The following is a 15,005-nucleotide window of genomic DNA, read 5'->3' on the forward strand; positions in this document are numbered from 1 at the left end:
CTGTTAGCTAAGTGCTAACGTTACTCTCGTAGTCTCGTATATGTATATGCAGGAACCCACCGCGGTTCCGGCAAAATCACAGGGCTTCTTCTTCTTCTTCTTTAGATTTCCGGCAGACTAGGCACGGGTGGGTGCATTGCTGCCTCACACTGTTAAAACTACGTCACTGCACATTTACATATATCCTCTGATACAGGTCTGTAGCTACAAGGAAGCAAACTACTTCCCTCCTTTCCTCGGCATCGTGTGAACATTGCACAGTACATGCTGCACAGTTTCTAATACTCCACAATGCTCACGGGCAGAAGGGCTCCATTCCTATAGCCTAATTAGATCAATCACCTAAAACTTTTCAAACATAATTCATTGAAGGATGATGTTTTCTTTGGTGTGCCTGATTTAAGATGAAAATGAATGGACACATTTCAATCTTTTATTTTATTTTTTACCCCAAAAATACGAGTTTACATCAGTAATGTACATACTTACCTTGAAAATGTTTTTAAAACACAAAGGTAGATAGATCTTGAAAGCACAGCACACACAGTCACAGTTACACAGTCATTTAGGTTACAGTTTGGTGGATTGATGTGACAAACAAGGCTTCACTTAAACCTTGCAGTTTCATTATAATGTATTTATTATTTTCCAGTGACTAAAATGTGTAGCTACCCATCTGTGCATGGGATTTCTCAGAAATGGTATCGTCCGCTGTCATATATGACGTCACGCTAGGCTACGAGAGCTCGAAGAGAGATTCTCGCGTGACTTCGTGGGGGTATAAATTCCTCCGCCGCCATTGCTCGGTCTTTCCCCTTGTCCCTCTTTAGCGGTGAAGGTGCAACAGTAATCGGTCGTCCCGAATCCGGGTTCATCCGACATCCTCACCAACCAACCAAGCTGAACTCAACTAAGACAGCAGCAACATGCCTCCCAAATTCGACCCCCTTGAGATTAAAGTTGGTATGTTTGAATTATCCGGTTAAAAACTGTTTCAGAGCCAAGATGGATTCGTTGTTCTGTGGCGGCCGCATCCGCGCCTGCCTGCCTGCCTCTGAGCGGGCCAGAGAAATGGTAAAAAATATGGCACTGGAAGTATTAAATAAAGTGGTTCGGGTGTCTTAATGCATCTGTTTAGGCTTAAACAACTGAATTTGGTGACTTAACTTTCTTTTTCCCCCCCAAAAAACCTGTTTCTGTAAATGTAAACCACGTGGGCTAATGTATAATGGGGTCGGGAAATGTAGAAAAACCATTGATTCAGCGGTCTTGCATGTAGGCCTATTCAGGTGGGGTAATGTGTTGCATTGGAAGTATTGTTACTTTGCCGATATTTTATTGATTAGAAATAAAGGTACTGTGCAAATTAAGAGTAGCTAATTGAAATTAGGATGCCAAGTAGCCTAGTGCCACAATGTGACCACTGCTGTAGAAATTGACAACACGTGGTGATGGAAAAAATACTATTTCAAACTTGACAGAAGCTGTCATGGAAAATTAACCCAGCTATTCATGCAGGTGGTAGATTGAAATTAACACTTAATTCTGTGCTGGCTTGGGTCCAAAGTGATAGCTGTAGACAGCAGAAGTAAGACTCAGAATATTCAAAAGCTATTCAACCAAGCACTGACAAATACTGGTCGTAATAGTGATAAAAGTTGTCATTTAATATTATGCTCACCCTGATTTTGATGCAGTTTTTCATAGGTGGGGTGACTTGAGACAAAAAAAACGGGATGGGTTATAGATTTATATAAAGTGAGTGGCTTCCCTAAGACCTCAATCCCTTTAGGAGAATTCACAATATTCTTGGTTACTGTTATAGGGTTTGCAACAACAATATTCTAAAGAGTTCAGCTGACAAAGCCGGTCAAATATGATAAGACATTAACTGAAATTTGGCAGTTCAGTTCTGAATTTAGACACTACGGTACTTGATCCTTAAACAAATGGAGTGAAACTGATCCACACACTCAGGTCTTGAACATGTGTGGTATGATCAGGGCAGATCCTCGTGGTCAAGATTGGATCCGTCTAGTGTCTACTAGATCAGTCCACAATTGGACCAGACTATGCCTCCATAGGGGTTTTGTCATAATAGTCTTGGTGGGGGAAATATTCTGTCTGCAGGCCTGGTGATCCTATAGTGCGGCAGTCTCATCTGGGGCAGTGGCTCCAGCAGCTATACTCAAAAGTAATGTCTCTTCTTTGCAGTGTTCATGAGGTGCACAGGAGGAGAAGTCGGAGCCACCTCAGCCCTGGCCCCCAAAATCGGCCCTCTGGGTCTGGTGAGTTTGAAATGAATGCGCTTGGTCTTCATTGTAGGTCCGGTGTGACTCAGGCAGCCTCCCGCCACTATTCCTGTCTGGTCAGTGACTGAGTATAATCCAGTGGAGGCTGAGAGAGACCCAGCTTTAGGAAACAGAGCTGCTCAAACCAATGGGTAACCCTGTGCCGTAAAGTCTGGTACACACCATGCGCTTCATATGTTCTGTGACTTGATCCTAGGTTCTATCTATTGTATGACCTTCGAAAAACATAAATTATGTTGATGGCGTTCACACTAGTGCTGCACAATTTGTAAAATGTTAATTATTGTGGACAATATTGCGATATATATATATATATATATAAATTGGGTCATTACACAGGGTATATTACACTTGCTTGATTATCAAGGAAAATTCAGATGAATGATTTTGAATGTATTTCTAAACTACCGGTACAAACTTAGATTGGCATAAAAATACAAAAACTGAAATTACAGTACTGTTTTCAGTGCCAGTTAAAAAAAAACTTTGATTTGTTTAAATTGCAGCCTTTTGCAATTACTGTATATAATCAGATTTTGCAATTTGAACTATTTTTGCTAATCAATTTTTGTACTTACCTAGATGTGTTTGGCTTCAGACGTAGCATTTCATACGAACTTTCCTCCTTGTGCTTTTATCCTCAAGTCTCCCAAGAAAGTTGGTGACGACATTGCCAAGGCCACCGGTGACTGGAAGGGCCTGAGGATCACCGTGAAGCTGACCATCCAGAACAGACAGGCGGCGGTATGTAGCCAGCATCTCCAATATGAAGCATTGGATTTAAAAGACTTGGTGTAATCCATCCTGGACGGATGATGGACTGATCTCGCAGGGAATCGTGCTATAGTGTAAACTTGAATGATTGGGGGAAAAAACGTTTTTATTGTTGCACTGTGGAGTCAGGAGGAGAATTACTGAATTAATTTGTGGTCATGTTCCAATGGCAATGCTTTCTGTACCCTGTTAGATTGAGGTGGTTCCCTCCGCATCTGCTCTGATCATCAAGGCCCTGAAGGAGCCTCCTCGTGACAGGAAGAAGGTCAAGAACAGTAAGTCATCGTCAACTCTGTTTACGTGGGTTTTTAGCAAACTCCAGATCTATGAAATGTCAACGGACGCCAGAAATCAATCTTTCAATTGATCAAAATCAGTTGGATACTAATAGATCCTGTTAAATGTGTCCTGTTCAACCCCTTCCCCCACCTGTTCTGAAAAAGAGCTATGTCTGTGGGTCAGCAGTCCTAAAAATCCCCTCTAGTTTAGAAGCACAAGCATGTTAAAATGACTTGTTAATGTCAATGCTCCTGTCCAGGGTAATGTGGAGCAGTGGATGTGACTTAAATAAAAAAAGCAGGTGGGGTAAGCTATGAAGGCCAGCTTGTAACTGCAGCAGTACTGGAATATTATATAAAACGCTAATCTATCACTAATGTAATCTATCATTTGCTGCCAAATTGACATTCTTGTACTATTTGCGTTTCCTTTCACTCTAGTATTTCTTTTTATGAAATTGATGGCCGCATTCTGCAGATGGATGTTAATCTAATTAAAACCTGTCTGATTGGCTATGGGGTCATTGACAGCTTTGTCTTCCATGTCTGTTGCTTTTGTACACATTTGGATTATAATCCAGCCTCCCGCCACTATGCCTGTTTGTCAAAGTAACTGAGTATAATCCAGTGGAGGCTAAGAATAGACCCAGCTTTAGGAAACAGGGCTGCTCAAACTAATGGGCAACTCTGTGCCGTAAAGTCTGGAACAGATTGTCTCTAGATTATTGTATTCCTGTAGGATTAATTACAGTATCTTGTCGGACTGAAAGTGGGAGATAAACACTGAAACGGAGCAAGTGGATCGCTAACCTCTCTGAAGACGACTCATTCCGTCTCTCTTCCCGTTTCTCTTTGCAGTCAAGCACAGTGGCAGTGTGACCTTCGATGAGATTGTGGGCATCGCCCGCCTCATGAGGCATCGCTCCATTGCCAGAGAGCTGTCAGGTAAAGAAGGCCGGTCCGGGTGTTGAAAGCAGCCTGAAGCAATACTCACTGAAAAGCCTATTTTAATCAGTTAGTGTGACGTCCCTTTCAGACATAGAACCTTGTTCATTTAGTTGGGTTAAAAAAAGGAGGGACTTTCCCTGTCAAACCAGGTCAGATGTTGTCCTTGACTTGTCGAGGACTGCGTTGGAAAATGGTATTTCCTTAGTGTGCAAATAGTTTCTCTTGGGGTTCGTCTAGCTATTTGCTTTGGCAGTTTAGCCCTGTTCAGCCTCCCGCCACTATTCCTGTCTGTCAGTGACTGAGTATAATCCAGTGGAGGCTAAGAATAGACCCAGCTTTAGGAAACAGGGCTGCTCAAACCAATGGGCAACTCTGTGCCGTAAAGTCTGGTACACGCCGTGCGCTTAGTCTAAAATGTTGTGTGACTTTATCCTAGAATCTATTTTAGGTCATTTAAAAACAATATAAAAATGTCTCTAGGATTTCATACGGTAGAATTTTGATGATCAAGACCAGGACTGGCAAGTTATTTCTCTAACCACAGCGAGTTTGGTTTAGGAGGCATGTTAGATTTTGTTTTTAAAGTTCTGATTTCCCCCTGTTCTCCCCACAGGAACAATCAAGGAGATCCTGGGCACCTCCCAGTCTGTAGGCTGCACCATCGACGGCCGCCCGCCCCACGACGTCATCGACGACATCAACAGCGGCAAGGTCGAGTGCCCATCTGAGTAAAACTGAGGACAAAAATAAAGTTTGGTTTACAAAAAGTGGAACATCTTGTGTTGGACTTGAATTGTATCCAGTGTTTACTCGGGGATGTGTAATTGTCAATGGTGCACACAACTCTTCAGGCCACACGCCACAGCATTTACCTGGCTTTGATGTAGAGCTGGAGGCAAAATGACTGAGGTACTTTTGATATGGCATTTAATTTGCCCAATAGCTAACAATTGCAGGGAAACCGATGATCATATGGCTTTTAACAACTGTTGAAATGTAATGTCAAAGTAGATAACTGTCCCACTACACGAACGAAAACACACTTTTATCCCTATTTTTCATGAGTTTAAAAAAAATCTAAGACTTTTTCTGTTGCACACAAAAGGTGTATTTCTCTCGCATTCTGTTCACAAATGTGTTTAAATCTGGTTTGGTGAGTACGTCTCCTTTGCAAGAGAATCCATCTGCCTGGTGCTGATTTAATAGTGAACAGGTGTGCCTTGGGCTGGTCCCAATGATGCTGCCTTCGAATAGGGTTGAGTCTACCGTGTTCACGTGAGGTTATATTAACCTCTCATCACCAGGCTCTCAATTTGCAGAGACCCTGGTACCCATTTACTACAGGGCATGATCATCCGCCCTGACCCGCCCCAGTTGTTTCCGATGGTCTTTCCGCTTTGTCCTTCATAGAATGATGGTTTTATATGGTGTTAGTTCATTTTAGTTTTGCAGCTACATAGCTAGATGACGCGCATCACATTTATTTGCCTTACTATGATGCCCTGTTTTCAGAGCAGAATTTTGTTTTTTTGGGAGCAGTTTCCGTCGGGAGGGTTTTGGTCCCAGACTCGGTCATAATGGGCGCCCCCCTCCTGTGGTATTCTGAATTTGTACCCACAAGGTCCATTTGAAGGCAGCATAACACATTGGAGACTGTTTAGGGCAGTGAAATAAACGTTTGATTCACAGGCAACAGGTCTGGTGGACGTTACTGCAGTCACCATGCCGGGATTGTGATTAGAAAACTGCACATATTAGTTTTCATTCATTTGATTGTGACCAGTAGGGTGGCACAGCTGAGCACTAAATCATGCAGTTGAATCTGCATCTTGATATACCACCTGACAGGGGGATGGATTTTAAGTGCCCACTAGAGGTCTCATTTTTACAGCAATTGACTTAAAGGAACACTCAGCCCATTTTCAACCAGCTTTGTATCATTAGAACATCAGTAGTATATCAGAAAACTATAAACGTTTTTTAAGTCTGTCATTTAATTTGACAGTTATTGAGTTAAAGTGTGAGGTTAGGGTGGGCCACACTAACTCAAATTAATAACTCAATAACTGTCAAACTATTCATCATTCATCTAGTTTGACAGTTATTGAGAGTTGATTTGAGTTAACGAGTTATTAATTTGAGTTAGTGTGGACCAGTGATGTCACTGGTCCACACTTTAACACTCAATAACTGTCAAATTAAATGACAGACTTCAAAACAGTTTACAGTTTTCTGATATACTACTGATGTTCTAATGCTACAAAGCTGGTTGAAAATGGGCGGAGTGTTCCTTTAATGTAGCAAGCTTGCAATGCTCAGATAATACAACTCCTTAAAATTGTGTTACACCATTAAGGAGTAATCATGATCTAATTAGTAATCGTCACTTGATTAATTATCTTGACAATGTATTACATTTACAGCTATTCAAGGTCAGAATACTTGTGGAAAGAAACACTGGCTGTTGCAGCCTACTCGAGCATCAACTCCTGTAGCGATTAATGATTAAATGCAACTTGGTTCATTTTATACAAAATATTTATTGAAAATCTCAGCCAGTCGTAATATACAATTCTACAAAAGTATAAATCGGAAATTCAGAAATTCTCAGAGCAGCTCGCCAGATAAGAACAGAAGAGCCTGAACACATTGGACAGGTTATTTTCACTACAAGTACTTCAGTCTAACAGGTTCACATCACAGCATGTCTTTCTCTTTTTAAATTAATTTCAATAACTGTTTCTAGAGATGTGAAAATCATCTCACAGGCTGACAGCTGCCACTCATCCAACTACACCTTTTCTTCCAACACGTTTTTCAGATTCTCTGAATCACCAAAGCTCTTTGATCCATTCAGCACTATGACAAGGCTGGCAGGTGTTTTCCTATCGTCTTGTCTAGTATGCTGCAGTGCTTTGGAAATGCTGGCCTGTACCAATCACCAAGAACAATCTTAACCCTAAATCAGGATAGACCGCAACAATTACTGGAAACAAACTATTGTACTACCCAATTTATCATCGCCTAAAGGTAAACCAGTCAGAGCTAATTTGCCAAAAAGTATAGAGAGACAAAGTGACTGCCTACTTCCTGCATCAGCAGCACTGTACCAGAGATTTTCATCTGCCATTTATTTTCCCAGACATTTCGTAAAATGCTTATAAAAATAGTTTTACTTGGTCAAACCAAACGGTTCAGATATATTTAGAAACAGACCACATAACATTTCACTGGGACCAAAAAATTGTGGATTTAAAGACAATGTTTTTTCGATGTCGTTTTTTTATGTTTTGGTCCAAGTGAAATGTTCTATGGTCTCTCCCGATTCTAAATATAGCTTAAACCGCTTGGTTTGACCAAGTCAAACTATTTTTACAAGCATTTTACAAAATGTCTATGGGAAAATAAATGGCGGATGAAAATCTCTGGTACAGTGCTAAAGCAGGAAGTAGGCGGTCACTTTGCCTCTATTTGTTCAGTGGACAGAGGACCGGTTTAAGCACGGCGCGTTAATGGGTCCGCTTACTGTATGTAGCGCTTGTTCTTTTAGCACCAGAACTTCATTAACGTTATTGTGAACAGTGTCCATGACACAATCTTACCAAGAAACCTTGTTAGACACAAACAAATCTAACCCACCAACGTGGCATTTGTAACAAAACGTGATGTACAATATACCTAGCATATTACAAGATATTTATCAAATGATTAAAAAAAAATACAAAACAGACCAAGAGGAAGCCGCGAACAGGCATGGGCCATTTGAGTCAGTGTGGTAGTTTTCATTGTGCTGTGTTGTTAACACTCGGGTGTTGAGGGTGGCAGATCTCCAGGGAAGCAGTTGGAAGACGGCCGCTCTACTGCCAGAGAAGCCCGGTGGCCACTACAAGAACACAACCTCGCCTCCTACAAGTTAATCACTAAGATTTGTCTGGAAGTCACTGTATGCGGCACTTCAATGCACGCACTTGTTTCATTGCTATTGAATGGGTTGTTGGTAAACTCGATGGTGCACTGATACATGGTGACTGTATGAGAATGATGCATCAATTACACAAGTCCTGTTCAATCATGACCTCACAGCAAGGCAGCTTAGCTAAAATCCCATAATAAGTGTGCATTTTGTGATCAAAAGGATATAATTCGATACACTTATAGTCATACTAGAGATTCCAAAAATAAATCCGATATCGGGGGTGTGCCTCTTTTTTTGTGCCCACGCAAACTGGTGGAAATGGTAACTGCAATAAAGCAAAGTTGTGTAGACTAGTCCTTATATGGATGATCTTGGTGTGAAATCATACATTTTTTATGAGGAGGAATTCAAATTTAGAACTTTAAAATTGCTCAGAAGCATCCCATCATAACCCCAGAGGTTAGGTTTGGGCAGTTATGGCAATCCCTTATTTTGAGTCTTGAATTGTGAGATAGAAGGAAGCTTCGGAGCAATCCTAAAGTTCCAAATTTGAATTCCTCCTCATAAGAAATGTATGATTGCACTCCAAGATCATCCATATCAGATTAGTCTACACAACTTTATTGCAGTTACAGCTTCCATAGTCTGCAAGTCTTTTTTGGAATGCACTATAAGTGTACCAAATTATGTTTTATTGCCAAATGCACTGTTTTTATGCTTAACTGCCCCACTATCAGAGGAGGCGATGGAGTGCATTTTTCCCTTTCAGCGTGTCTTCAGTGCCTCCCTGGCCAGCATGCATCAGGTGGTTCCACCCGCCAGTCATCAGTTCTCAACTTCCTCCTCCTCCGCTTCATTCTCGGCCTCGGCCTCCTCCTCCATGCGCTCCTCTTCCTCCTCCTCTTCCTCCCTGCTCTTATCGTTCTCCGTCTCGTTCTTCTTCTCCTTGTCTTTGCGTTTCTGCTCAGACACTTCCTTCTTTCCCTTCTGGCCCTTCTTGTACACTGTTGTGGAACAAAAATGCCCATCAATAGTTGGAAAAGTACAGTTTCTAAGCATTGTGTAACATATATTATGTATTATTTTACATGACAATCTGTAATTGTAGTATTGTGCCCTCTGTTGAAAATATCACTCCAATACTGGCTTTGTTTTACATAATTGATCGTGAGTATCATATTTCCATTGGGCATAAATAGCAGTCGATGTCAGAGGTTGTGGAATAAATGTAGAAACTGTTTCTATAAAATGTCAGACTGCTGCAGGGAGAGAATGCAATTTAATTTTGTTGTTTTTGGCTTTAACTACAGTCTATGACGTCTGGCTATGCTTGGGTGGCAGTCTAGACATCTATTGAGCCAGAATAATAACAGTATTTTAAAGTTGCTGAGTTTCAAAAGGTAGTAATTTCAGTCAGTGACCATAATGGATTTTGCAGCAATTCGACCGGGGTGGAAGAAAGCCAAGCTCCAAATGTTTTGAGCTCGCGCTGTGATTAATATGCACCAACTTCCATTAGGTTTCACATTTCCAAAACGATACAGATCGCTGATATACACACCCTCCAACGCTTCTCTCAGAGGCTCCAGGAATCGTTCGAACTCCATTTCCTCCATCGCAGCCAAGACGTCTCCTGCATTCAGAGTTTTCCGCTTGGCTTTCATGGCAAAATTGTTTGCGCTGTTTAGAGGTTAAAACAGACACACACAAAACATGTCTGGAAATGTATTTATTGAGTGACTGACTGATATTCAGGATTCATTGAACTTCACAGATTCAGTTATGCTTTATCAAATTCAAAGTTGGCACTTGTCTTCTGTATACAAAATACATGATTATAAGCACAAATCTTCATCTCTGTGCCTTACTAATATTAGAATGATGAGAATCATTTTTATAGATATGCTTGTGCTAAAGCATTCAAACAAATTCCGATTGTTGAACGCATGTTGATTTGGCAAAGTTTCCATGGAGACAAAACACTCAGTCATCAAAGTGGTCGTTTCATTTCATTTTATGTTATACTCTAGCCCCATTTGTTCTGTTTTTTCTCTGAAACAGCGTCACACAACGCTAGTATCTGAAATTTGAGGTACCAAGTGTTTAAAATGCTCTCTTACCCGTCTCTGATGTCCGATCGCAGATCCAAAGATATAATATTCTCCTTATGGAAGCCGTATGGTCGGCGGCGTTAAAATGATATCCCTGCATGAAACAACCGTTTAAAAGCAGTCTTTCGACAGCCTGTGCCAAATTTAGGAGAGCAGAGGCGTCCCAGTGCTGACAGGAACCTTGGGAGTTTGAGTATTTCATGACGTGTTCTGCTTCCCAAGCGCGCCTGAATTGTTCACTGCGCCGCCGTATCGGTGTGACTGCAATGTTGGCGCGCTGCGTGCAAGCGCTGCGTGGCACCGTGATAGTATTACCAAACACACCCTGCTGTAAATTTGGCACAGGCTGTCAAATGACTGCTTTTAAATGGCTGTTTCACACAGGAATATCATTTTAACACCGCCGACCATACTACTGGCTTCCGTAAAGAGAATATTACATCTTTGGATCTGCGATCGGACGTAGGAGATGGATAAGAAAGCATTTGAACCACTTGGTACCTCAAATTTTGGATATTATGTGACGCTGTCTCGGAGAAACAGCGGAACAAATGGGGCTAGTGATACTCCCAACTGCAAGCCATCCACAGTACAGACTGTTGTGAGATTCCCATTATGCAACATAAACATGGGACAGTGATAAAAGGTCAGTGGAAATTAATCATAGTGCACTTTACACAAAAAAGCCCATGCAATTTAATAGTCAATAACTATTTTTAACTTATTCCAAAAATCATATTTTGCTGTATTTGGAGCAAAACAAATAACGGTTGCAATGTGCTTGCTGCACCATTTAGTCCCAGACACCTGTGGTTGGCAAACAAGAATGGAGTTCGGTAAATGGGTCAGTTTTTCTTACCATGATGTTGCATACAGCACAAATACACTGGCAGCTTGGGATATGGCTCTCCTGGCTTCTTTTGACACATTCACCCCATCTGGTAGCTGTTCACAATAAACGGTGTGGAGAGGTTAGCTAACATAGTGATTAGCTAAAGGCACGTTCCCTCTGAGTGGATGTGCTAGCTGCTAGTATGCAGGATAAGATGTTAGCAAGAGAAAAACGTGTTTATCTGCTGGTTGCACTCACCGCCTCCTTGATGATACGAGTGATGACCGCGTTGGGGAGGTTGAGGTCCTCTGGTCTCTCTGCCATGTTTTTTGTTTACCTGGGCTTGAGAAAGACTTGTTAAATTGCTGTCAGTCACGGCTAGTCCCGCTGGCTTAAAAACTACAAGTCGCTGTTAGCCTTAGCCAGCTATCGTAGCTAAACTTGTTAGTTCCCGTTTCACTGTCAAATTCAGTCGGATACCGACGTATCGTGAAACATTATATCACGTGAGATCGAGGTAGTTATCTTACCCGTGTTTAGAAAAGACAGTATTTTGGTTAGCAGTTAAGCAAAGCTAACTAGTGTTCGCCGTGCTGCCTGCGAGTTCACCACACTGACAGACAGACTGGTTTGTTTTGGGACGTTTCCCGCGAACCTGTCAACTTTCAACTTCGACCTCTGACGTGAGCAGTGACGTATTTTGAATGTACCTTCTTCTTCCTGTTTTTTTTATTCTTCGTTCAAATAATAAAATAACAATGAAGCTCAAATATAAATCGAAAAAAACACAGAGCATAAAAAATATAAGCAATAAGCTTGGAGCTGCCCTTGAGCAAGGCACTCGACAATCTTGAATAACAGACAGTGAAGTTTATAAATATTTCTTCCATGAGAAAACCTGCCTATTTATGGATATGAACAAACAATCAAATTAAGAACACAAGAAAACTACTACGTGATCTAAATTATGAGCATAATAGATCACAGACATCGTTTGTGCACAGACTTGGGTAATCATACATAGGCCTACATAGCCTACACATACATACATACATACATACATACATACATACATACATACATACATACATACATACATACATACATACATACATACATAGGCTACACACACACACACAGAGACACACACACACACACACACACACACACACACACACACACACACACACACACACACACACACACACACACACACACACACACACACACACACACACACACACACACAGAGCATGGCTCTGTGTGAGTCCAGAGATCGGGTGGTGGGTGGTGGAGTCCAAATGATTGGTTTATATAATTATATGTTTTGTTTACTTCAACAGGGAAAGTGCAGATTAATAATATTACTCAGAATGTAAATGTTCCAGAGTCAAATTTTCATCTAGGTAGTCCCTGGGCAGATGTGACATCTAAATTGAGTGTTAAGTGCCTTGCTCAAGGGCATCTCCAAGCTTGTTGCTGAGGTAGGGACATGGAACCTACACCTACACCTATAGGCTACTCCAATAGGCTACAGATCATCATAGACTTCTGGATAATATATATATCTAATAGGACAAATATTTATATATTCTCAAATTTGGGTCCAAGAGATCTGGACCTACTGTGTACTAAAATGATGGATCCTTGATAGAGTGTGCTGAAAGCATTGGCATTCACCAGGTTTTTCCTGATTCAGAATGGGCCTTTTTTATTTTATTTTATTTGTATTGATTTATTGATTTATTGTTTTATTGATCTATTGATCTATTGATTTATTTTTTTGGGGAGGTGACTATGCATGACAGTAGTATATCATTCATTGTTGGAAATGATTGAGCAATGTGTTTTCACAATGTGTATAGTCAGAGTTGTCCTGATCTCAAATATATCAGTCATTGAAATTCTTTAAAATGATACAGTAAAAATGCTTGATTTTTAAGTTAGTATGCAGTCAGGGTTATCCTTAACTGAAAATTATATCAGTCCTAGGATTTATGTATTTATTTTTTTGCCTTAGGCCTTTGGGGGGCGCCAAAAATCCCTCTATGCAGGAAAACCCCTGCTGTGGTGAACTTGACACACTGAGGTGAAATGGTGCCATATGCACCTTGTCACACATTACCTTGCTAAGTGGAGAGCTAAATGTTAGCAATCATCAACTCTCCAAATGTTTACCTGGGCAGACTTCCAGCTCGGCTTACACTGCCGTTACAGAGTGGGGAAGGTGATGCTTTGTTGGGAGGAAAAGGTATTTGGTGGTTTCCATGGTAGCTGGCTTCCTCACAAATGCAGCAGTGGGATGCAGCAGCCCACACATTGTAAACCACCCTGTAGTGTTAGGTGCAGTGAAGGCACTCTCTACACCCACCAAGTTCAAGCTTCTAGCAGTTGCTGTGCAGTGCTCCGTGGTGCAAAACTCCACTTGGCTTAATATCTGTGTTGCTGCAACAATCACTGCTGCAGCCTGCAACTCTTTTTCGTGTTGCTTACCTCAGGGGTCCTAAAGTCGATGCAGATGGGAGAAACTCCAAACCATGGAGGAAGTGTCATCTCCGGGTACTTAATAGGCTGCATCACAAAACAGTAGCATATATTTCCCTGAACATTTGTCTTTTTATTTGTTGAATGTAAATCTTGATGGTAACTTGCAACTGTGAATATAGTCATGCATAAACACCTAACAGTAATTTGTCACATAATGTTCAACGGTCATCAAATAAGTGAGCAGGCCTCATATTGACAGAGCAATCAGATATACAGTGGTTCTCATCCTTTACCAAGTACCACCTCAGAAATTGCCACCATATGAACGTATGAGAGGCAGGGAGCCCCTGCGTACCACCACCAGTGGTACCCATACCACAGGTTGAGAACCACTGACATATAATTAATTCAGTGACAATAGAAGCTAATGCACACCTTCAGGGTCTTGTGGACAGGTGCATCGGAGGAGAAGTCCATAGCATAGGCCAGAGAGAAGAGTCTGAAATTATATGGGACAGGAGTCTGTCTGTGGTCCAACTCTGCTCAATTAACAGCAGACACCATGCTGATCCAATTTAAAGTCACGCATCGTCTTCATTATTCCAAGTCTAGGTTGGACAAGATCTACCCTTCCGTCTCACCACTATGTGATAGGTGACAGGTGGTAGAGGGTACACTTTTTGGTTTTGACCTTCACTGTTGTATACAATTGAAGTTCCATTGATTGGCATTTCATAATCAATAAGCTATAATTGCATACACATTGTATTGGTATGAGTTATTAGTTATCAACACATCATAATGGAGATGCACATACATAAGAGGAGATTTCTCCCCTCTACTCTACTGGCCTTCAGAAAACTCAGCATGACAATGACCATGAGACAGGAACGCTTGCTGATACAGACAGGCAGCCGTGTAGCCTCCAAGTCAGAGTATTCACCCCTCCTCTCTCTCCCTCCTCTTTTCCTGCCTTACAGTATAAAGCGTATGTCAAATGTGATGTGTATGCAATTATAGCTTATTGATTATTAAATGCCAATCAATGGAACTTCAATTTTATACAACATTCACTATCTGGATTCTGGGCCAAAATATTAGTACTCTAAGGCCTATAAAATAACCCTTCAGCCGGAGGCGGAACTCGCCATCTTCGGCTGCTCGCAATCCTCTCTGCTCCTCCCTACGGCTGTACAACAGTCTCTGACGCACACGACGACTGTCGCCAAGAGACTTATTCTGAAGGAGTGGAAGTCCCCCTCACCTTCCTTCCAGCTGTGGCTGACGGACATGGTCTCGGTTATATGTATGGAGAAACTCTGGGTTCCTGAGGACCAATTCACTTAA

At 41.4% G+C, this 15,005-nt stretch overlaps 2 protein-coding genes across 4 annotated transcripts; one reads left to right on the plus strand and one right to left on the minus strand.

Moving 5' to 3' along the window:
- Window positions 1-820: 820 nt before the first annotated feature.
- LOC310790907 (large ribosomal subunit protein uL11) lies at window positions 821-5,085 on the plus strand. Of its 2 annotated transcripts, none has more exons than XM_083652618.1 (6): window positions 821-963; window positions 2,215-2,288; window positions 2,958-3,056; window positions 3,280-3,361; window positions 4,223-4,309; window positions 4,926-5,085. In XM_083652618.1, exons 1-6 carry the CDS (start codon window positions 927-929, stop codon window positions 5,042-5,044), a joined length of 498 nt encoding a protein of 165 aa, XP_083508744.1. In that variant the 5' UTR covers window positions 821-926; the 3' UTR covers window positions 5,045-5,085. The 2 variants fall into 2 exon arrangements, with proteins under 2 accessions (XP_083508744.1, XP_083508745.1); XM_083652619.1 differs by having other exon boundaries at window positions 934-1,074.
- Window positions 5,086-6,872: 1,787 nt separating this feature from the next.
- Window positions 6,873-11,811, minus strand: pole3 (polymerase (DNA directed), epsilon 3 (p17 subunit)). 2 transcript variants are annotated; one of them, XM_083653314.1, is made up of 5 exons: window positions 11,702-11,811; window positions 11,430-11,513; window positions 11,199-11,284; window positions 9,790-9,908; window positions 6,873-9,232 (listed from the first exon to the last, which is right to left on the minus strand). In XM_083653314.1, the coding sequence occupies exons 2-5, from the start codon at window positions 11,493-11,495 to the stop codon at window positions 9,054-9,056; spliced, it is 450 nt and encodes a 149-aa protein (XP_083509440.1). In that variant the 5' UTR covers window positions 11,496-11,513; window positions 11,702-11,811; the 3' UTR covers window positions 6,873-9,053. The 2 variants fall into 2 exon arrangements, with proteins under 2 accessions (XP_083509440.1, XP_083509439.1); XM_083653313.1 differs by having other exon boundaries at window positions 11,430-11,801.
- Window positions 11,812-15,005: the final 3,194 nt, after the last annotated feature.

This window comes from Poromitra crassiceps (assembly GCF_964638095.1).
Source record: "Poromitra crassiceps genome assembly, chromosome: 16".
Classification (NCBI taxonomy): Eukaryota; Metazoa; Chordata; class Actinopteri; order Beryciformes; family Melamphaidae; genus Poromitra; species Poromitra crassiceps.

What these genes read in the sequence shown, in the direction of transcription:
- LOC310790907 (XM_083652618.1), top strand. Translation starts at nt 927, where the DNA reads ATGCCTCCCAAATTCGACCCCCTTGAGATTAAAGTTG. An exon ending in TCCAGAACAGACAGGCGGCG is followed by an intron (nt 3,057 to 3,279) that starts GTATGTAGCCAG and finishes GTACCCTGTTAG; the next exon opens with ATTGAGGTGGTTCCCTCCGC. An exon ending in CATTGCCAGAGAGCTGTCAG is followed by an intron (nt 4,310 to 4,925) that starts GTAAAGAAGGCC and finishes TTCTCCCCACAG; the next exon opens with GAACAATCAAGGAGATCCTG.
- pole3 (XM_083653314.1), bottom strand. Translation starts at nt 11,495, where the DNA reads ATGGCAGAGAGACCAGAGGACCTCAACCTCCCCAACGCGGTCATCACT. An exon ending in CTCGTATCATCAAGGAGGCG is followed by an intron (nt 11,285 to 11,429) that starts GTGAGTGCAACC and finishes TATTGTGAACAG; the next exon opens with CTACCAGATGGGGTGAATGT. An exon ending in GTGCTGTATGCAACATCATG is followed by an intron (nt 9,909 to 11,198) that starts GTAAGAAAAACT and finishes ACCTCTAAACAG; the next exon opens with CGCAAACAATTTTGCCATGA.